This window comes from Podarcis erhardii, assembly GCF_964252035.2.
Source record: "Podarcis erhardii genome assembly, chromosome: 4".
In the NCBI taxonomy this organism is placed as follows: domain Eukaryota; kingdom Metazoa; phylum Chordata; class Lepidosauria; order Squamata; family Lacertidae; genus Podarcis; species Podarcis erhardii.
In genome coordinates this window covers 20243012-20266352 of record NC_138508.1, presented here as the reverse complement: position 1 = coordinate 20266352, position 23341 = coordinate 20243012, and the positions used below count along the sequence as shown (strand labels likewise).

Below are 23341 nucleotides of genomic sequence, written 5' to 3'. Positions count from 1 at the left end.
ATTTAAACAAGCTGACCAAGACCCCTAGGATTTTGCTCAATATGCTGGAAGCAAAACTTGAGATATAGAGCACATGGAAGAATCCATGCCACTTTAACAAACAGCAATGATACAATGCTATCTCATATATCAGTCACTGATAAGGCAGCATGTGTAATTTAATAATAATAATAATAATAATAATAATAATAATAATAATAATTTTTATTTATACCCCGCCCTCCCCAGCCAAGGCCAGGCTCAGGGCGGCTAACAAGCAATAATAAAAATAAGTTGAATGAATACAACTTAAAAACAACATTAAAATACAACATTAAAATATTGAAACATTAAAATTTTAAAATGTAGCCTCGTCACAGGAGGAAAAGGAAAAGAAAAAAGAAAGAGGGGGAGGGAATCAAATTGGCCCCAAGCCAACAGCCAGGCGGAACAACTCTGTCTTACAGGCCCTGCGGAAAGAAATCAGATCCTGCAGGGCCCTGGTCTCATGAGGCAGAGCGTTCCACCAGGCCGGAGCCAGAGTTGAAAAGGCCCTGGCTCTGGTTGAGGCTAATCTGACTTCCTTAGGGCCCAGGACCTCTAGGGTGTTGCTATTTATGGACCTTGAGGCTCTCTGTGGGGCATACCGGGAGAGGCGGTCCCGTAGGTACAAGGGTCCTAGGCCGTGAAGGGCTTTAAAGGTCAAAACCAGCACCTTAAATGCTGATTCCATTTAGATGGATAAGCTTGCCACATCTGGTCTGTAGTACGACAATGGTGACAACACAATAACTGTGCATTTCACTTCCTTACCTGAAAAAGATGGTACCCTGATTTGAGAGCTTGGCATCCCATCCCCTCCTTCACTGACTGCGCGGACCTCTATGATATAGACCCCGACATCAGGGAGAAGCACCACTGCAGATGTTTTCTGTGTTTCAATGACTTGACTGTTGCTGTCACCTTCCTGCCTAAACAAGACCTGCGGACAATATGAACAGCTGTAGAATATCTAGCATCCAATGAAGAACAGGGCTAAGCAACTGAGAACTGGGCTTATGGAATAAGTAAGAAGGACAGTGTGTATGAAATTAAGCATGGTATGAAAAGAGTGGATAGAGACAAGTCGTCCCCACCCCCCTAATAATCTGATGCCATTCAATGAAACTGAATGTTGGAATCAGGCTGATAACTGCAGGTACCTCACATCTGGCATCTCCATCAGTGCTAACCATAATTTATACTAACCAGAGTTAGAGAAGAGGGTTTATGGTGATTGATAAAATAGTGGCAGAGCACTGTAGTTAACACTCATCAGGGTTGTAAGGAGGAGATGGGCAGGAAACAAAAGGGAGGAAGGTTGCAAGCCAGCAAAATGCTCTTGAACTTTGAACCATGTGCAAGTTCGTGCCATGCTACCCTTTGTTCAGTTAATGTAAGATATGAACCTTCTGGACAGTGAATGTAAATGTTGTCTTGAGTGCTGTTGGAAGTATGCAAGTATTAAATGGGAGGGAGGGAGGGAGGGAGTAGGGCTGGATTTAGGTTTGATGAGGCCCTAAACTACTAAAGATAATGGGGCCCTTCATATGTCCAGCTGTCTTTTTCAACAACAAATTGTCACTGTTTTTTGTGTTGAATATATGCTATATGGTAATTTATGGATCTAATAGGTATCTATTTTTTAAAAAATTAATTTTTATTAAAGTTTCCACAAAGTTTTTATCAACACAAACAAAACATAAATACATAACAACATAAAACATAAAACACATATAGTTTCAAATCTTAATTTCTTATACCTTACTTTCCCGACCTCCTCATACCTCCCCTTCCTGCATTCTCATGTCTATAATTGTTTAACAAATCCCTCCCTTATTTCCAACTTAATTTTAATAACACTCATTTTCTTTTAACTTATCCATTACCGCTGTTAACCCCTAATTTTCTCATCCAGCATCAACCTAACATTCACTAATTTTTGCATATTTCTTTAGATAGTCCTTAAATTTTTTCCAATCCTCCTCCGCCGTCTCTCTTCCCTGGTCTCGGATTCGGCTCGTCATCTCTGCCAAACTCATGTAGTCTATCACCTTCATCTGCCATTCTTCCACGGTGGGGGATCTAATAGGTATCTAAAGCCATTTGCACATAACAAAATATGTTTTTTATCAAAATAATTGTTGAATTGAAATACAATTAAGAAGAAGTTTTTTTTAATAGTGAAATACAATTAAGAAGAAGTATATTAATAGTGAAATAATTTAATACATACAGTTGCTGTATGTAGGTTTTATTTTTTATCTTATATTTTGGAAATGTTCATTGAGGTTTTTGTTCCTTTAATTTTTTGGGGGGCTTGTTTAGTTTATAAGTAAATCCGGCACTGGGAGGGAGGGAGGAGAGATCATTTGGCTATAGTGTATATGCACATTTGTATATGCATTTGAGATTGCAACTGGGTGTACATGCAAAAGCGTATGCATGTGTGATCAACAGCGCATATGCATTTTTTTGTGGGGCGTGTGTGATTCAATAACCATTTTCAAACCACTTATGTAGGTAAAGAGCTTCTCATTCTCCAAAGCACCAAAAATGGAAGAGTGAAGCCAGATGCTACGAGTACAGATTGCTGATATCCCCAACACAATCATAACAAATCTCAGTAATTGCACTTCTGCTCCATAAAGAAAATATTAATTTTAATGGCATTTACAACACCTCATGTTTCTGGCTTTCCTTAAATCCTACTGCAAACAGTATCAAATTGAAGTGTTAGCGCGGATTTCACTGCAGTCTGTTCCTATTAATAGTCAAATGGGGCGGCCTTAACGGCACCAGGCAGCATATATTATTCAGTTCATAATCCACAGTTGACAATCACCATATCCAAAATATACTAAGGTATAAAGGCATTTAATTTGATTTTAAGGCGTGGGTGGGTTGTCCTTAAAAAACGTAGTGCTTTTGCTTGAACTCCATGTTTAAAAGAGAAATGGAAATAGCTGGCGACTGGAGGGTGGAAGGAAAGGAAGTAGCATTGAGACATCCGTCCTTACAGGCTCTCTGGTTCAACTATTTCCTTTTTCATGTCAACATGCAGCTCTGAGAGAACAACCTTCCATTGATGCCCATGTGGAAGAAGGCCTCTGTGTGCATATGCGTTGAGGAACCACATGCTCAGGCGTGTTCTGCGCAAGCGATTTCCCACCCCCACTCCCAGTCTAGTTGCTGGGATTCCACAGCCATATCCGCCACGGCGCTGTCAGGCAAGGAAGGTCCAGAGGAAGGAATTACCACATTTTTCGCTCTATAAGACGCACCTAGTTTTTGGAGGAGGAAAACAAGAAAAAAGATATTCTGAATCTCAGAAGCCAGAACAACAAGAGGGATCACTGCACAGCAAAAGCAGCAATCCCTCTTGCTGTTCTGGCTTCTGGGATAGCTGCGCAGCCTGCATTCGCTCCATAAGACACACACATTTCCCCTTACTTTTTAGGAGGGAAAAAGTGAGTCTTATAGAGCAAAAAATACTGTAACTCTTTATTGTCAATAGACTGCAGTGGGTTCAGAGCAGAGTAAACACAGAATTCTACTTCACCCCCCCCCCAAAAAAAGAAACTTTTATAAATAAATGAAGTATTATAAGTTTAATTCTTTAAAATAGCAACAACAGGAACATCTTACTAATTAGTTTGTTTAATTCCAAGCTGAAAGACATTGTTTAACCGCTAAGGTTCCAGTGTGCCAGTGACGTTTGTTCTTTGTATGATCAGTTTTGTATAATTGGTTTTGTTCCATTCTGAAAATGAATTCATTTTATTATCCTGTATGACTGTATATTGACAGAGGAGGTGGGATTGTAGAATAGTGATGATCTTTATTGTCAAAAGTGCACTTACAAGTTAGGAAAAGGCAGGTCTATCAGTCCTACGTCTCTCAGCTACTTCTAGGTGCACACCCAATGGGGAAGTTGCTGCAACAAAAATTCACCCTAACCCTAACCTGACCTCAGCTTATGTATCTTCCCCAAAGAAGCTGTGCACAAGCAGTCTAAGACTCTACTTGCATGTAATCTACTTCTGATCCTCCTGCTTCAAACCCCTTCTGGTCCTGGGAGACAGTGGCCCAGGAGAGGTGGGGGCAGGAGGAGGAGCTGTGGAAGCCCTTAACTCTCCACCAGCCTGACCTCTCTCCCCTTCCTCCTGCACCTGTTTTTCACTCTCCATTCCTGCAGCTTCTCCTGCTTCTGCCTCTCCTGTCCAGGCTGTTACAAGCTCCCCTGGATCACTCATCTCTTCTTCCAAGTCAGTCTCTAACCCCCCTTTTCTTGGCGCCCACTCGTCAGTATCCAACCACCACTCCTCAGTGCCCAGTCAGTCCCTGACAATACCTTAGCTTCATTAGCTCAGAAAGAATGAGCTGATTGGCTACCCTTCCCTTGAATGCTTATGTCATGGCAGGTGCAAACAAGCCAAGAAATCTTCCATAAACCATGGTTTCCCATTTTGTCCCAACCAGGAAACTATGGTTAACGGCTTTGGAAATTTCAAATAGCACTGATCTGCTATTTTTGAGAGGAGGAACTAGAATTAAGCCCCCACATTTTGCCCTACCCAATGGGCAGCTGATCAGTGCAATTGCTAATTGTTTGAGAAGGCTAAGCACATACAGGCTTGGCACTAGAATTAAGCCCCCACATTTTGCCCTACCCAACGGGCAGCTGATCAGTGCAATTGCTAATTGTTTGAAAAGGCTAAGCACATACAGGCTTGGCTAATGGAAACTGACACATGGATCGGGGCCTGTGAATTCGATACTTTGGCTTCTCAGTGCTGAAGAGCCTTGCAATGCACAGTGTGAGATAAGGAAAAAGAGAGGAATGAAAGAACATAGAATTCCGGAGAACGAGATGGTAGATATGTCGAAACTGACCTTGTATCCCATGACATCTGATTCATTAGCTAAAGGTTTAACAGGTTCCCATCCCAAGGAAACGTGGGAGCCATCTTGTATCCACATGATGTTGCTTGGTGCTTGGCTAGGAGCTGAGAGGGAAGATAAAAACAAAGAATGTTTTGAAATACATTTTTGAAAATTTGGCAAGAGCACCCAAAGAGCCAGACAAAGTTCAGTGACATAGTCTCTTGTTCCAGAAGTGTCATTTCAATACCTACTGGATCGTTTCATCTCCCCTTCCTATTCCATGCCAAAACCTGTTAGCCTTATTTTCCTGAAAAATAACTTCTTGAGAATCTCAAATGCTCTCAGTCCTCCTTGGAATACAGATCCTTTGAAGTGAGCTCCTGAAGCCAAACAACACAGCAGCCCTATTTTGTTATTCAGCATCTACTATCTACCTCTCTCCCACAAGGAAAGGAAGACCAAGAGAAAGGAATGGAAGCCTTATTAGGGCTGTACATTACGAGGAGGAGAAGAAGAGTTGGGAACCTACGAGATTTCTTGGTGGTGGCACGGACGGCGCTGCTGGGTGGTCCATACCCTGCTGAGTTGTACGCCTTCACTCTCAGGTGGTATAATGTGTTGCCTTCAAGTCCTGTCAGAATGATGGACGACTCATTTCCTTCTGTCCTGGTCTTTTCAGCTGCTTCCTCTTGTTCCATATCTTTCCAGTAACCAACCTGCCAATGGAGAATTGTGTGAGCGATTGAGCACGACACTCATGGGGTTCTTTCCCTAATTATGTACATTCATAATGTCCATAGCACTATGGAGTGTACAGCCCTCTTTGAGAAAATGTCAAGAGGCCTGGAGTAACTCCACTAAGAGGAAAGGTTGCAATGCTTGGATTTTATTTTTTTCCAGTTTAGTATGTGGGGGGAATAAGACAGAGGTGTATTAAATTACGGTTGATGTAGAGAAAGCGAATAGACATTTTAAAATCTCTCCTTCATATTACTTGAATCAGGGGTCTTCCAATGTGTGGAGACGTTCTTCATGACAGGCGTAGAGAAGTACAGTGGTACCTCGGGTTAAGTACTTAATTCGTTCCGGAGGTCCGTTTTTAACCTGAAACTGTTCTTAACCTGAAGCACCACTTTAGCTAATGGGGCCTCCTGCTGCCGCCGCGCCGCCAGAGCCTGATTTCTGTTCTTATCCTGAAGCAAAGTTCTTAACCTGGAGCACTATTTCTGGCTTAGTGGAGTGTGTAACCTGAAGTGTATGTAACCTGAAGCGTATGTAACCTGAGGTACCACTGTACTTTTTCCCACCGCACAGAGTTAAATAATGGAATTCATTCCCACAGAATGTGATAATGGTGTCAAACACCTTGGGAAAGGATTAGACAAATTCAGGGAGCATTGGTCTCCAATGGCTACATTTCCTCCATAATAATATGCTGGTTTAGGTTTATAGGTTCATTTCTTTTATTCCCACCTATAAATAATTATATTAAACCATGTCCCTAGCAGTCAGAAATAATTGCTGTAATTTAGATAGAAGTACAATGCGTTTCATCATAGTGGGGAAGGCTGCAGCTAGGTGATCTGCATACCCGCTCTGTCTGCTGTTCAAGTGCTTCTATTTGCTTATGGGCAACTCTTTTATCCTTAAACTGGACTTTGATTGGACAGAACTTTGAATGGAAGGTGTCTTTGAGAGAATTGTAAAGTAGGGCATGCAGCCACCTTAAGGATGTTAGAATTTCTGATCTATAATTGCAGTCATAGGATTGTTGTCTATCACATGACGTTATATGTTTTGACTCCACAGAGTTGGAAGTGACGGAGACAGGGTATTTGTGTTACTGTGTTCCGTGAAGTGGGACTATTGTCCTTTGTCCTTTTTCTCTTTGCTGTCCGATGCTATAGAGAGAGGGAGCCATGTTGCAGCGCCCCGTGTGTGTTTATATGTAAATAAAGTAGATTAGCCAAAATGCTGAGTTGCTGAGGTCTGTCACACATGATGCGCAAACTCTGCGGATCCCTAAGTGTGCCGGTGCTCGTTGGTATCGGTCGCTGTGATGTTCAGGCTGAAGAAAGCTTATGAAGCTCCAGAACGATCGACCAGGAGGGCGGGAACATGCCAGTCGGGCATGTGTCTCTACCAGGGTCCTACTCAAATGTAGGCTGAACTCCTGACAATGAAAAGGTCTCAAGGAAAACCACAACTCACTTCCAAGTGGGATTGGACATACCCTTCCCAGCCACCCAGCAACAGGGTGTTAGCACATTAAGGACATCCTTGGTGGATCAGGCCACTGAACCATCTACTCCAGCATCCTATTCTCACAGCAGCCAACCAGATGATTACAGTAAGCCCCAAAGCAGGACCTGAGCGAAGCAACACTTCTCCGTCCTGCTGTTTCCAGCAACTGGCATTCAGAAGCATTGCTGCCTCCAGAACATAGCCATGGGTAGATTTATCCTCCATGAATTTGTCTATGAGAACATTGAGATTCAGTGCACCACAGCATGGGATGTTGTTGTGTTGAGGAGCTAGATTGAGTGAGCAAAAATGAGTGCTGACAGGAAGTCAAAAGTACTTCAGAGGATTCAAGGACAGCCCACCTCTGGTGGGTTCTCCAAGAAATTTACTCTTCAGACCTGGCAAGCTTTGAACTGAATCGTGTGAGGGAATGGCACAAGCAATATTTCCTTCTTTGGCGCAGCGAGAAATCTCTGAGCCTGGGTAATGAATTGGAGATGACAGAACACCTGAGGAAACCTTGTAGTGGGTTAATCATGCTGGAGCAGCATCGCTGGGGGACAGAGAGGCGGGCTGTGGGCTTGGTTTGAGTTACTCAGATAGGAACTCGTTTCTGTCAAATGTAATTCAGGAAGAACCCTCTCTGTGGATCGCCTCCCTTCCTTTGCACACAGAAGCCCAAATCGTTTTTGATGTTTACAAGTCTGTGGCAGTCACTGCTTGCCTTTGCTGAGTCCCCCCCCCCAACTCTCTGGGGGGCTACGCTGGCAGCACATGAATACCAACTAGTTCCTTTGTAATCCGTTCAATGTAGGCACCAACTTCTTGCAAGATGTCGGGCTTTGCAGTGAGCAAAACTGCTTATGTCAAGGTTAACCCCTGCCCACCGCTGGCTTTTGCTCAGCAAAACATCTACCAAGTTGATGGCGGTGGTGATTTATTTCCGAAGTGCCTAAAAGTTTCTAGGCACTGTACACATATTGAAGGAGACAGTAGCTTACAAAATATGGAAAGGAAAGGAAAAGGAACATTCAAAACAGCTCACAAAATATCGAAGAACATATAATATTGGAAATTGGCTTACACACCCAAACACATATGCATACAGACACACACAGACCAGTAAGGAGATAGAATATAACCAGAAGGAGAAAATACAGCAGACAAAAGCTAACCTTATTTTCCAAAAGCCCACTAAACCTACAGTGTTTTACATGGCACTTGAAAGACTAGGAATGGGCCTCTCATGGGAAGCAGTTCTAAAGTGTGGGTACAATGACCAAAAAGGCCCCGTCCCATGTAACTATCCCTTAACCTCCACAGTTTTATTTTTTTTTAATATTTTATTAAAAGAATTTCAGCTATAGAAAATAAATGAATGAAAAACAAAAGAAAAAGATAGTGCAAAGATACAATAAGAAAAAAATTAATACACTAAATATAACATTTACATAATTATTATATAGATATATAAATAGTATTATTGTCCTAATACATATATGATTATTGATAACCTACTGTATTCTGTATAAACTTGTTCCAAATGTCAATATATTTGTCCAAACAAGGCCCATGTCTATAAGTTGTCCGTCCACATGTTGTCATCTCATCAATCCATTGATTAAAGGGGATCATATCTTTATTCTTCCTAACCTCCAAAGTTGAGCATTTGTTTTTAAGTGCGGAAATCAAGATCAAGGGACCTTTTCAATGGGATCACACTGAAACATGGTGATGCAACCAAATAATTTCTGAAATCCAATGAAAGATACACCTTTCCCTTGGGAGTCCATGTGCTAGGAACACACCATACATTTAAAGCATTCTTATACCACTTTAGCAGTCATGGCTTTCTCTAAAGAACCCTGACAGCTGTGCTTTGCTAAAGGTTGTTAGAAATTGCAGCTCTGTTGGGAGTGTGTGTGTGTCTCCTAACAATCTCTCTGCACCCTTAACAAACTGCAGTTCCCAGAAGTCTTTGGGGAAAGTCATGGCATCACAGTGCTTTAAGTATGCTGCGGGTAATTAGTTGGTGTTGTGAATTAGGTTTAAAGGGAATTGTACCTGTTGGTTTTTTTTTTAAAAAAATTCCTATTTATTATTGTTGTATCTGACTACTTTTCCCTCGTATAGGCACCATTGTCCCACTTTGGGGGAGATGGATGTATTTATGACAGCGCCAGTCCATCAGCCTTTTCCTTTCATGATGCTGGCCTGTAAGAAGTCTGTGCATTGATTCCAATTTCATCCAGAGGGCAATTTGGCTCTGAAGAAGCTACTCATAATTATCTAGACAACATTTCCTCAGAGAACGAGGCTTACAGCCCAATTATGCAGCAGCTCACAGATTCAAGCAGTCGCTTCCAGTGCCAGGGCATAGAGGCAATCTGCAGCTGCTAGCAATTTTTCAGGGTGAGCAGAGCAAAGGTGTGAATCTCTGCTTGCCCCCCCTGCAGCTAAAGCTGTCCCAAAGGACTTGGAAGCTCAGGTAATGCGTTGGACTTGGGACAAATAGACATAATAAAAATGCCTACGATAAACAAAACACGGCATGTGATATATATGTGTTGCCCTTGCCATGCCACTCGTTATAACCCTAGCTGTTGAAAGCCAGCCTTATGAAAAGGTAGAGCTTTGTGGAATACACAGGGTTGGATCCAGACTAAGGGGAAACTCCTGTGGCAAGACCTTCTGGGATGAAAAGCTTAGGATACATTGGATTTCTGGCTCAGCTGGTGTAAGCTGTTCATCTCAGTTCAGCCGGCGCTCAGTCAGCTGACCTGAGAGTGGTGTAAGTCCCTCAGATGTGGCATGATGGGGGTGGAACCAGAGAGGGAGGACTCTGGTTGGCTCCTCAGCCCATTCAGCTTAGTAACATGACCTGGCAACCCAGTGTAGAGCACTGTTTTAAAAGCTTGTGTAGCCTTTGCCAGGTTTCGGCAAACCAGCCGCCGCTGCCCTGCTACTAAGAGCCAACACACCAATGAGGCACAATAAGGCCTCCGCTCAGGCAGCAGAAGACCCTGAGGCAATGCCTCCTGGGTGTTATGCCTGCTTGCTGATGTTGTTTGGAAAGCATTGGTGCTGATTTCAGCTTGGACGGTGCCAATTTCCAGCAACACCTCACTGAAACTGTGCCAGATCTTGTGGAGCACATGAGAGCTCATGCAATTTGGGTGAGATCTTGCTGGAAATTGGTGCAATCTTGCCCAAAATGGTTGCCAATGCTAGCGCTGCTTCTATGGGGCAGGAGCCTCAGGTGACACGTCCAGCGTGGTGTAGTGGTTAAGAGCGGTAGTCTCATAATCTGGTGAACTGGGTTCGCTTCCCTGCTCCTCCACATGCAGCTGCTGGGTGACCTTGGACTAGTCACACTTCTCTGAAGTCCCTCAGCCTCACTCATCTCACAGAGTATTTGTTGTGAGGAAGGAACGGAAAGGAGTTTGTTAGCAGCTTTGAGACTCCTTAGGGTAGTGATAAAGCAGGATATCAAATCCAAACTCTTCTCTTCTTCTTCTTCTTCTTCTTCTTCTTCTTCTTCTTCTTCTTCTTCTTCTTCTTCTTCTTCTTCCCTTTTTTCCTCAAAATAGAACATGCAGCCACTGTTGCTACTGAATAGGGTTTGGATCTGGTGTAGTTTTACGCCCGCCTAACTTACACCAGATTGATATACAAAAGTTTATTGGGCATAGGATTGCTACCTCGGGTCCCACTGACACCAGTCGGACATGGCTTTGTCATGCCGAATGAAGTGCTTAAAACCTGCCCTGCAGTTTTGTGAATATTTTCTTCCTCCAGTTTTCAGTCTCATTCCCAGGGCAATTTAGAATTTCTTTATAATTCGGTGGCTACAGGGTTGAGCTGACCTTATGATTTCCCCTGCACTCAACATTTCTCCAGCACTCTTGCAACCTTCCTGATATGACAAAGGCCCCCTATGAGAAGTTACCACATAGTGTCTTACCCTCAGCTTTAAAGTGAGAGTAGCTGGGAAGGCTGGCTACTGAGCACCCGAGACCGATGCAATCACTTACTTCATTTTTTTTAAGGTAAGTTCTTCCTTTTACCTTACATTTACCCCCACATTTATTTCTATAACAGTAATAATACTCTGCTTTAAGAAATAACAACAAACAGGTGAGAGGCACCATCCCTGCCTTTCTGTGCTTACAAGAAAGCCCAGTTGGAGATATCATGAGCTTTCCAGGAAGTATGGGCACCCAGGAAGGCTGCAGAGCACTGGAGAGATATTATTTGCAGAATGAAAGGACAGATACTCACAAAGCCCCTCAGGCATCTTGATAGTCAGGGAAGCAAAACCAAAGCCCCACACATTCTACCATGATAATGTTTCTTTAAATTTTTTCTCCCCTTTGATAACTCTCGGAAGCTGTTCATTTTCTCATTAACTGAGAGAAAATGGTAAAAAAAAACAAAGCAAGCTGAAGAAATTTTCAGTGCTGCCTTAGTCACAATTCACTTTTCAAACCTGGATTTTAATAGTATTGATGTTCAGCTTAAACATCCTTTGAGTCTGGCAAGTTTCCAGCGGAAAAGTGTGACAGTGGCAGCTGGTAGCTTCAATAGCTTTTTAAAAAATACACAGATTCATGGTCAGGGAGCCAATTCCTATATTGTAGGAATGTGATTGCTAAAGGGAGCCTCCACACAGCATTCCTCAAGCTGCCACATGATGGAGACAAGCAAAAGGGGAGAGCTGTATCTCCTGTATTTTTTGCTTATGATCACCCAGGGCTGGCCATTGTCAGGTTAAAGAATGCTGGACTAGACAGATGAGCAAGACACTTTATGTTTCTATAGATCACAATGCTTTTTTGTGGGAGTACATGGGAAACTGTGTTGTACCAATCACAATATGGGTCCATCACTATTGTCAACACGGACTGGGACTGGTGTTCCAAGGTTTCAGACAGGAGTTTTTCCCAGTCCAACCTAGAGATGCTCTGGACTGATCTCTGCAAAGCATGCTCTCTACCACTGAGCTATGGCCACTCTCCAGGTAGGGGAATCAATAAGGCACCAGTAATGCAAAAAAAGCGGGATGCGGGTGGTGCTGTGGGTTAAACCACAGAGCCTAGGGCTTGCCGATCAGAAGGTCAGCGGTTTGAATCCCTGAGATGGGGTGAGCTCCCGTTGCTCGGTCCCTGCTCCTGCCAACCTAGCAGTTCAAAAGCACGTCAAAGTGCAAGTAGATAAATAGGTACCACTGTGGCGGGAAGGTAAACAACGTTTCCGTGCGCTGCTCTGGTTTGCCAGAAGTGGCTTAGTCATGCTGGCCACATGACCTGGAAGCTGAACCGCCGACCTTCTGATCGGCAAGTCCTAGGCTCTGTGGTTTAACCCACAGTGCCACCCGCGTCCCTAATAATAATAAATAGGATGTCCCTATTTTTATCAGAGAAATGTTGGATGGTATGCTAGTCTGGCATTATGTTTCCCACCATAATTTTATCCTCATATCCTCGTACTCTGCCTTGCTACATCTTCACAAAAGTGCAGATTATAAATTTGCTAATAAATAAATATAAAATAAAGACGCAAAATCCACTTAAAAAAACAACAACACCCAAACAAATCTCCACCCAGCTGCATCTTTCAATGGGGAAAAGTACAAAGTTAGAGGACGCTAAATGACCAGCCTGCATTAGCCTCAGAAGCAATGCTGGCGGTTCTTTGCTGAAAACCCAGGGCCACATCACCGATAGCTCTGACTGCCATTCAAGGATGCCTTTGAAAGCGGACAATTGCTAGCAATATACCCCTCAGTACAAAACACAGCAGACCTGCGGTTGTTCCAAGTAGGTCACAGGGGACTTATCTCTCCTGTCACTTTTGTTAACAAAACATGGCAGCAAACAATTGCAAAAGAAACAGGGCAGCCAACCGCCCTGGAAAAAAATTATATATTGCAAAAATAAAATAAAAATGCCGCCGATCGGAAAATCCTCTGAAGTCTCGAAAACCTGCTCTGTGGATTCTATACATTACTTAGCATAATGGGTAATCCAGCCCTGTCTGAATAACTTCCTCTTCTTTTGTTACTGCTGTATGATAACTATTAAAAAATGGACAGAGCTTTCACCGCATCATCCTTTTAGCCGGCCACAGGGTTAGGGAAGCAAAAGCAAAACCCATCACAGTTTGTATTTTATATTAATACCTCAAATCCCTGAGGTCTTCCCAGGCTTTCTTTGCTATGTCTCCACGCAACGAGAATCTCTGAAACAGACAATCCTGTAGCCTGGACATCAGTTGGAGCAGCGCTGGGTTCTGTAGGTAAGGGGTGGGGGAAATGAAATAGTGAACTTCAGCTGGAACAAAATAGCAGAGCCAAATTTGTCATATACTTTCCCTTTAGCCTCTCTTATTGCTGGGGATAAAACTTCACAGTTGTCCTGAGCATCAGCAAAAGCGACACAATGAAAACTATTATTTCTATTGCTTTCCTTTATGTCACATCCGTTCATATCCCTATTACCGACAGGCCCAGAGAGATGGGCTATTGAGAACTCCGATGCCTACGCCACAGCCCACATGCATCTGAATGTTTTGTGACAAACTAGCACAATCCTAAGCGTTTATGATCGACGTGGTGCATGGGAAGAGGGGGTTGATTATTACTGTGGTTGCTTCCATTATTAAAGCATTTATAGCCAACTTTTCAAAACATGCACTGAAGGAGGCCTACAGTAAAATAGTGGAGATGCAGTCACAATATGACACCTGGATAACACATCAAACCTAAGTTCCTATGTTTTCATAGCATGAAACAAGAAAATGTTATGGAGTCAGAGAAATATTATGCTTTGATGTTTTCCACCCAATATGATGGTCTGTGCAGTAAGTGTGCCTTGTTTTCTGTTTTATACAATTCAAAGATTTGTGCATTGAAAGCCATTTCCTGGATTTTATATCATTGAAGCAATTACCTTGTTGTCAGGGAAGATTGCGGCAGGACAAATAATTTGCAAGCTCCCCAAAATGGTGGGCGGCAGTTTTCTATAAATGTGGAAATTATTTCCCTTTCACAGAACTGTGTTGCTCCAAATGGAAAGTGAGGAGACCAAAATATAAATAGCTTTTCCCCATATGGGAACAGAAATCAAGTCTTTTTGCTTAATACGAGAAACAAATGCTTGCTTTTTTGTTGCATTGCACGCCGTTATTCACTGGGCTTTCACCAATGCTAGACACTAAAATGCAAATTTGCAGGAAAAGGTTGGGAATGCACAATCTATGAATAAGCTCTGGTATAATTTTCTGAAAGTTTATGGAGATGGAATGGTAGCTTTTATTGATTTGGACTGGAAAAAGAGACCATCAAATCTGCTGTGAGATGAAATAGCCCATAACTCAGTACATTGCTGAATGTTGTTTGACTAACACTAAGAATAAGATGGATAGGTCCATTAGGTTTGCCTATAATTGTTGCCAGTGTTACGAGCATCAACTTCCAACTATAAATGCCTTTGTAGAACTGTGCAGATGAAAGGTCCAATATCTATAAAAGTTCTTTTCATAATATTTAAGATATTATGCGCAGGGTCTCAGCTACACTGTTTTCTCATTTGCAAAGGCTATCATGTGGACTTCCATGTTTAGTTTACCATAGATGGCAGTTGTATCTAAAACTAATGGGAGAGCTTCATTCATTAAGTGAAAATGAGCCTTGGAAAAGTAATCAGTGGGTATCTCTTTACATTAAAACTTGTGTCTTTTTTATACTAGTTTGCCATGGGAAGCCCATGTTGTGAATACTCCTAAGTATCCACAGGAACTAAAATGAGCCTTCTGGAACAAGCAAATGGCAGCTGGTTACTCCTGCCTTAGGCTAATTATTATCAGCTTGCAGTGATAAGGAGGGAAGCTTTGCCACTGGTACCTCTGACGTTATAGAAGTCACTTCCTGCTGAAATATGAGAGGATCCATCTTCATTGGCATTCCGCTGGCTTTTGAAGACACACCTGTTTACACAGACTTTCTCTTGATCTCTCGAGTGGAGTCTTCTGTTTAATTACTGTTCTGTTCTAATGGGATGGTTTTATTACATATTTTAATCTTTCAATGGGATTTTTTTTAATTGTGTATTTTAATTACGGACGCTTATAATCTGTTTGTGATCTATTTTATACTTGTAAACTGCTTAGAAGCCTATTTGGGCATTCAGCAGCGTATTAATTAATTACAGACATCTGATTTTAAAAAAAAATGAGAGTGGAAGATTGGGTTCACCAACTCACCTCCCTCTGCAGAGCAAATGACTACGATAGGACTGAATGGCCCATCTCCTTTGTTGTTGTAAGCGCCAACTTTCACTTCGAATGGAGTCAGGGGAGGCACACTCTCGTCTCTGTAGATGAACTTGGAAGCGTCGGAAGAGGTTACCATTTTTTCCTTCCAGCCTCTTGTCCCGTTGGGCCGGAAGGCTACTATGTACCCAAAGCTTTCTCCATTCTGGAACTCTTCAGAAACTGGCTAAAGAAAGATGAGTTCAGTTATTCCTCTGGTTTGAAGTGGAAGATAATCTGCCCAAAGCTATTTCTTGGATAATATTGCTACCATGACTACCACCGTGATTATTTTCAACCTGCCCTTCACCCTAAGATCCCAGGGTAGGCTATCACAATTTAAACAGCTTAGGACAACTTAAAAAGGTAAAGGTAAAGGACCCCTGATAAGTCCAGTTGCAGATAACTCTGGGGTTGCGGCGCTCATCTCGCTTTACAAGCCAAGGGCATTTGTCCGCAGACAGTTTTTCCGGGTCATGTGGCCAGCATGACTAATCCGCTTCTGGTGAAACCAGAGCAGCACACGGAAATGCTGTTTACCTTCCTGCCAGAGTGGTACCTATTTATCTACTTGCACTGGCATGCTTTTGAACTGCTCGGTTGGCAGGAGCTGGGACCGAGCAACAGGAACTCACCCCGTTGCGGGGATTTGAACCGCCAACCTTCTGATCAGCAAGCCCAAGAGGCTCAGTGGTTTAGACCACAGCTGCACCCGTATAAGTAAGGCAGATCCTAAAAATATGCATCTCAAGTGTCAAGAATCAAGCAAAGGGGGGTGTCTGCAAACCTTCAATATGGGAAGGGAAAGGTTAGGGGATAGCATTTGGGACACTGCTAGCATGATGAAGCTCATTCAGCTAGATGAAACAAGCAGCTCAGTACTCAGAAAGTCCCATTGAGTTCAGCGGGACTTATTCATAGGGGTTAATGCTTTTGGTGCAGCTGGCATGCTTTTGAGAAGGACCAGGAGAAGATGGAACTTTATAATGCACTAGGATGCAAAATTTTAAGGCGATGTATGCCAGTATAATATACTTTAATTGTTGGAAGATACTTTCTCCTTTTTAAATGTTAGCTTCATGTAAAACAACAACAACAAAGGGTCGGATCTGGACTTTTAGAGCAGTCAAAAAGTTACACTGGGCTATGCAGGATCGGGATTGAGCAAAGTCCCCCTCCACAGAACTGGCCCCCTTTTGGTTGCAGTCCTGCTAGGTTTACTCATAGGTAAGTCCAAATGAATTCAATGGTGCTTACTCCCAGCTAAGTGGGCTTAGGATTGCCGCTAAGTACAGCCATTGAACTGAATGGCATTTAAGTTGGTCATGATTTTCCATTGTGTTCAATGGAACTATTCAAAGGGTGACGAAGGGAACAATCCCTATGCACAATAAGCTGGCGTAAGACACACTGGTGTAAGTTACATCTGGGTCAAGTTACACGAGGTCCAAAGCCTGTTGAGAAGCAAGGCTGCTGCTCTGCCTAAGCCTGGCAGACTCTAAAACTGTGTTCTATGCCAGGTCCCCAGGTCACATGACCAAGCTGAACAGACTTACGAACCAGCCTAAGCTTCCCTTCTCTGGTCCTGGTCTAGCTGCACCCTAAACTGCTATGGATCTTGCCATAGGATTGCCCCCTAAGTCTGGATCTAACCCAGAAACAAACATTTAAATCACCATATTCATAAATAAACAAATGAACAGAATACGTTTAAATGCCCAAGCCAAACTTTTGATATAATTTGAGACTTTGGCCTCAAATTATGCTGTCTGAGGGGGAGAAAACTTCCAGTTATCATTGTCCGCCTATTAAGTGGCGTTCTGGTGTTTTTCTTTTAAATATAACGCAGTGAAAATTCTTGGAAGGACCACTGATTTTCATAATTGCTGGCATTATTTCCTGACATTTTGAAATGAGATGCCTGAATATCGCTCCGGTTAGGAGAGCCTACTTCTAGCAGGCAGCATCTCATTTCCAGGAAATCCTCAAAGTTTGCTGCTGCATTGCAGAGTTCGGTGCCGCTGGCATGAATCGCAAGGCTCTCAACCAGACGAAACATGGTGTTTTTAATTGGCACCAACGGGAGCCTTCTTCCCATTGTAAATAGTAGGCATTTGGGGTGTGGGTGTGTGGAGAGATCCATTTCCAATCTATACGCCATGCTCTGGTAACTTCCAGAGTGGATTATTGCAATGTGCTCTATGTAGGGCTGCCCTTGAAGGTGACTCATGTTGGTCCAAAATGCAGCAAACAGATTACTGGCTGGGGCAGGCATAGGCAAACTCGGCCCTCCAGATGTTTTGGGACTACAACTCCCATCATCCCTAGCGAACAGGACCAGTGCTTGGGCTGGGGTTCCATATAACAGTTCATTTCCAGGTTGACAGTTCCAGGTTGACAGTTCATTTCCGGGTCAAATTTTAGGCACTCGTGTTAGTATTTAAAGCTCTAAATAGTCCTTTTTATAATGTACCCAGCAGATGGAGAATAAGAACCAGAGCTGTAGCTAGGTGATCTTGTGCCCCGGCAGAACCGTCCAGATTGTGTCTCCTAGCCATGAACTAGCCATGGACTGAAATTAGCTCTTCTTTCTGCCTCTCCTCCAACCCTCCACCCATTCAATTCACCCTTTGTTTAAACCTTTTCTTATGAGTCAATAATCAATATTTTGATTATAGGTGTATTTATTTTTAGCCGATTTTGTGTGTGTGTGGGGCTCATCTGTGTCCCTGGTGGGGGCTCACCCCACCACCCTCTAACTATGGCCCTGATCAGAAGTTTCTTCTTCTTCTTTATCTCTACTGTTTCTTAACTCTTTTTTCTCTCCCCCCTTTCCCCTTTCTCTCTCTCTCTCTCTCTCTCTCCCCCTCTCCTTGTTCTCTTTCTTTCTTTCTTTCTCTCTTTCTCTCTTTCTCTCTTTCTCTCTTTCTCTCTTTCCTCTCTTTTCATTTCTATTTATCCTCAATGAGTGCCATCTGATACAGCGGAATTCATCTTATTTTTTAATTTTATTTTTATGTTCATCTTAAAGATTGTAGGAAATGCAAGAGATTTAATTGGAAACGCAGGGGTCAGCAAAGTCCAAAGGCACACTTTTAAACAGCACTATAATTTAAGGCAACTTGCTGCGATCTCTTCAGTATTTATTTACTTATTTAAAATATTTATAAGCCGTTTCCCCAAGCAAACCTCCCCCAAGTTGGCTTCCATGGTAAGAATGTCCAAAATACAGAAGCAATAGGAAATAGAAATGCAGAATGCACTAAAAGTTAAATGAGCCAGCAATAATAAAACACCCACCCAGCAAAGATAAAACCCAGTTTCCCTATTAATTGAGTTAACAGAGTGGTATAGCAAAAGAAATAGAGATCAGACACAGGCCTCCTGAAACAGGAAAATCTTCAGATTATAGCGGATTAAGGATTATAGTGTGGTGATTTTCCTGAGGTTTATTATTTTTATTTACAAATCTATAACCCGTACTTTCATAAAAACATAGGATGACATATAAGGATAGAATCGAGAAAAGAGCCACAAAAACATCCACAATACTTCGATAAATATCAACAAATACCAACTGGTTAAAAGATAAATCATGTTGTAAAAGCCTGCTTAAGCAAGCAAACAAAAAAGTTTTCAAAAGACATTTGAAGGAAGGGAGGGATGGTTTCCACCAAACTTCTAGTGGCAGGGAGTTCCACAGGACGGGGTCTGCCACACTAAAGGCCCAGTCCCTTGTGAAGGCCAACCAAACCTCAGTGAGGGAGGAGAAAGAATCAGCATGTTTAGTGAAGCAGGATGGTTTAGTGAAGAGAGCTAGGCCCACACTCCTGTCTAGGAATGGGCGAATCTGTCAATTTCGGGTCTCATTTTTCCAATCTTAAATTCAGTTCTCCACATTTTGGAGCAATTTGCATTTATTTTATTTTTTAAAAAAAGGATCCTCATGAAAATTCACCCGCATTTTCGCCTGAATTTCTTCCAAAAAGCACATTTTTGCATGCAGTTTTGACGAATTCATACATTTTTTGCAAGCATTCCCCTCCCCATAGAGCGTACTTTTTCCATTTTATTTTTACTAATACCTTCACCTTGGATTTTTTTTTTTTTGTACTTCTCTTAATACATGCATTTTTGCCAAAACTGGTTGGCGAGTTGCATTGCAATGTTCAGATAAAGGCGAATTCTGAAGGACAACTGTGTTTGGGTTCAGTCATTGTTTCAGAAAGTGGTGAATTTGATCCATTCAACATTCAATGCAAACTGAACCAGATTTCCTCCTCGTCCTAGTTCTACTTTTGTGGACTCTCCTTCCTTGAAGGTTTTTAAGCAGAGGTCGGATGGTCATCTGTCCTGGATGCTTTAGCTGAGATTCCTGCATTGCAGTGGGCTGGACTAGATGGCCCTAGGCCAGTGGTTCTCAACCTGTGGGTCTCCAGATGTTGTTGGACTACAACTTCCATCATCCCTGAGCTCTGGCCTTGCTAGCTAGGGGTGATGGGAGTTGTAGTTCAACAACATCTGGGGGTCCACAAGTTGAGAAAGGCTGCTCTAGGGGGTCCCTCTCAGCTCTGTGATTACAGACACTGCACAGAAGCAGTGGGGTGAGGGAAACTTGGTGGTCTGAACTTGTTGCTTTAATATCGGATATGGATGCTGAGTTTGCTCCTTGGTTATCCCAGGTTGTGGTTTAAGTCCCGAATAATAAACCAGAATTATTTTTTTTTGGGGGGGGGGAGTTCTGCTGGACTCTCCACAGGATCTCCAAATGACTGCCACTTCCTCTTCATCTTAAACTGGGCGCCGCGGGGGGGGGGGGGGAAAGATTTTAACCGACATTTAAGACCTGATCTTCCGAGTGCCTCTCTTGACAGGCTTTGCTGTGGGGAAACCTCTGCGCAGATCTCTGTACCCTGCTCTCAAGGAAGTCAACATGAAATGAGGCCTTTAATCAAAAGAGCTCCTTACCTCCCATGCTATTACTAATTCATGCCTTCTTCCACTTCTGCCACTTACATTAGCAGGAGCTGTCTTTGGAACTGTGAACAAAAGAGAGAGAGGGGGAGAAGGGGGGAAATTGAGAACAAGCTAGTTTGTGAAGTCACACCCCTCCCTTGTCAAGAAGATGATGCATCCTGGGCAAATCGGGTAAAGAAAAAAATCAAATAAAGGAAGATGCTGCTATCTCTGGTTGGATTCTATTTCGAGTAGAAACCCAATTATCCTGATGCACTGTGCCAGGAAGATTTTGGGCATCACCTGGAAGAGTCTCAAGCCTATATTCCCAGCATGTTTGCGCTCCTTTCTCAGTGACGTCTATGCTGGCTTGGTCATGCCCACAGAATGGGAAATCAGTATAAAGTAAGCAGCACATAAGCGGCACAAAAAACACTAAAAAAAATCCATTCTACATTCTAAATCTTATATTAATAATCTGAAAATTGAGAGAGCTATGTACAAGATCTACTATAGAAGCCACAAACAGAAAACTCATTTAAATTGTGTCCAAAAGGAAGATACAGTCTTTAAATGTTCCTTTAACCAGGCTCCTGTAGATATCAACAAAGGCAAGTTGGATCAAACTGAGTGTCGGTGATGTTACGCGCAAGGGTTAAATATCGACGAGGATAAGGATAATAATACTAGCAGTGCAAAACAAATGAACAATTAAGCAGAAAAAACGCATAGAAGAATAAAAATACGATTCAATAATATCTATGTGAATTTTTTGCTTTAAGTCTCTGCTTCCCACCCCAAATTTCCTGCCATTTGGACAACATAAGAGTTATTCATTGAGTACAACTCCCATCATCCCTCAGTCTTGGCAGTACCAGCTAAAGCTGATAAGAAGAGCCTTATAGATCAGGCCAATGGACCATGTAGTTCAGCATTGTAGCCCTACAGTGGCCAACCAGATGTCTGTGGGAAGCCCCAAAGTAGGGCCTCCCAGCGACTGACATTCAGGGGCAGTCTGCCTCTGCCAGCTTAGGTAGTACATGGTGAGAGTCCAGTAATATGTGGAGGGCCATAGGTTCCTTATCCCTGGTTTATAGAATAAAGGAACCAAGTCTTGGTTCAATTATTAGCTATCTCCTCCCGCATGAACCGATCCAACAATTACAACAGTCTTCAGAGACCCCACTCAGAACGACCCTATCTTCTGAGTTGAGGGACCTTCTCAGTGAAGGCACCTTCCCTCTGGAGTGTCCATCCTCTTCCATTTTACAACCAGCTTCTACTTTCAATGTCCTTTAGAAAAGAGCTGAAAATGCCACTCCCCACAACTTTGAAGGAGGTTTGCTACGGCAGCCTGCTCTGAATTTGCTGGTTCTGTCCTGTTTTAACTTACAGTACTGATTTATTTTATTTGCTAGTTTTATAATAATAATTTTATTATTATTATTTATACCCCGCCCTTCCCGGTTCAGAAAACCGGGTTCAGGGCAGCTAACAACAAATTTTAAACACTTAATTGATGCAGCAAAAAGCCAGCATAAAATACAGTATAAAACGTGAATAACAATAAATTCAGAATTCAAAAATCAATTTAGGGGGAAAATCCATCCAATAAACATTAGATGATCACCAGGGCTAGCTGGCTAAATTAGTCCTATTTGGGCCAGTGAGGAGACCAGGGGAGAATTAGCTGTGGGATCCCAGAGCGGGTAATCTTCATAAAAAGGGGAGGGGGAGGGAAGAAAGAGGAATAAAAGATCAGGCTAAGTTCAAGTTGAAAGCCAGGTGGAATAGCTCTGTCTTACAGACCCTGCGGAAGGAAGTTAAATCCTGCAGGGCTCTGGTCTCATGGGACAGAGCATTCCACCAGGCCAGAGCCATCACTGAGAAGGCCCTGGCCCTGGTGGAGGATAATCTGACTTTCTTAGGGCCCGGGACCTATAAACTATGATTATTCATGGACCTTAAGGTCCTCTGCGGGGCATACCAGGAGAGTCTTTCATTGTTATTCTTATAGGAGTGCTTTCATTGTTATTCTTAGATAACTTGAGAACCCAAGCAATTGTGGGTCAGAATTCATATCTTCTTTTTTTAAGTAAATAGACAAAATGTTATGGGCTTGTTGGGGTCAGCTTCAGGGACATCAGTCCCCCCCCCCTAATTTATATAATGGCACAAAGCGATGGCATCCTAAGGCATAGCTGTCCCATGTTCTGTCTTTTGCTGTTGTCATTATCATGCCATTCCTTTACTAGTCCTTTGGTAGATAATGGAGCTGCGGTAACGCAATCTATTAAATCAGTTCTCGAAAGAATAGCCTCTCTCCTCAATGCCTGCAAGGCTTGTGCTTTATTTATTCATCTGTCATTGGGCTGATTTAGAGCACCGACGCCCTTTGAAGCATCTGAGCTGATGGCCTTGTTTGTTACTCGGCCGGAGATGAGCACCTTTCCAGAGGATCGTTGGTAATAGCCTGGTAGGCTGAAGCCCTCCTTAAATGAGTAAATGTTAAAAGAATAAACCTGTCCAAAGAATGAATCTCTATCTGCCCTGAACTGTAAAATACAGAGACGTACAGGGAAACTCTCTGAAATGAATAAGCATTTTAAAAATAAATATGTCAAAGCAATATCCTCCCCCTCATTGCACCAAAGCAAAAAAGCAAAAAACCCCAACAACTTGCAGTCAGAGAATGAATACTCTTAAATGAATAAATGTTCAGCAAAGAAAACTATTAAAATGAGCCATTTCCCCCTGCTTGTCACTAGAACTGGGGTTGTTTATGGGCAGTTTCCTCTGGAAATTCACTTAATATTATGGAATATGTTTTTCTACCAAGATCTATTTGCCCATAAGCTATGTTTATTGCCACACAATCAGTACCTAGTTCCTAATCAAGATATTAATTATCAACAGCAATACACAT

The 23341-nt window shown here is 42.6% G+C and overlaps 1 protein-coding gene across 3 annotated transcripts in view; it reads right to left on the bottom strand.

Annotated features, from left to right (window-relative positions):
* CNTN5 (contactin 5) overlaps positions 1-23341 on the bottom strand; it is a 689184-nt gene that overhangs the window by 2753 nt on the left and 663090 nt on the right. For all 3 annotated transcript variants that reach the window (XM_081860152.1, XM_081860151.1, XM_081860153.1), the window contains 6 exons: positions 20428-20498; positions 15412-15646; positions 13331-13440; positions 5435-5621; positions 4915-5027; positions 793-961 (listed from right to left, as the gene is read on the bottom strand). In XM_081860152.1, coding sequence (XP_081716278.1) covers positions 793-961; positions 4915-5027; positions 5435-5621; positions 13331-13440; positions 15412-15646; positions 20428-20498 — 885 coding nt within the window. The remainder of the gene's footprint in view (positions 1-792; positions 962-4914; positions 5028-5434; positions 5622-13330; positions 13441-15411; positions 15647-20427; positions 20499-23341) is intronic.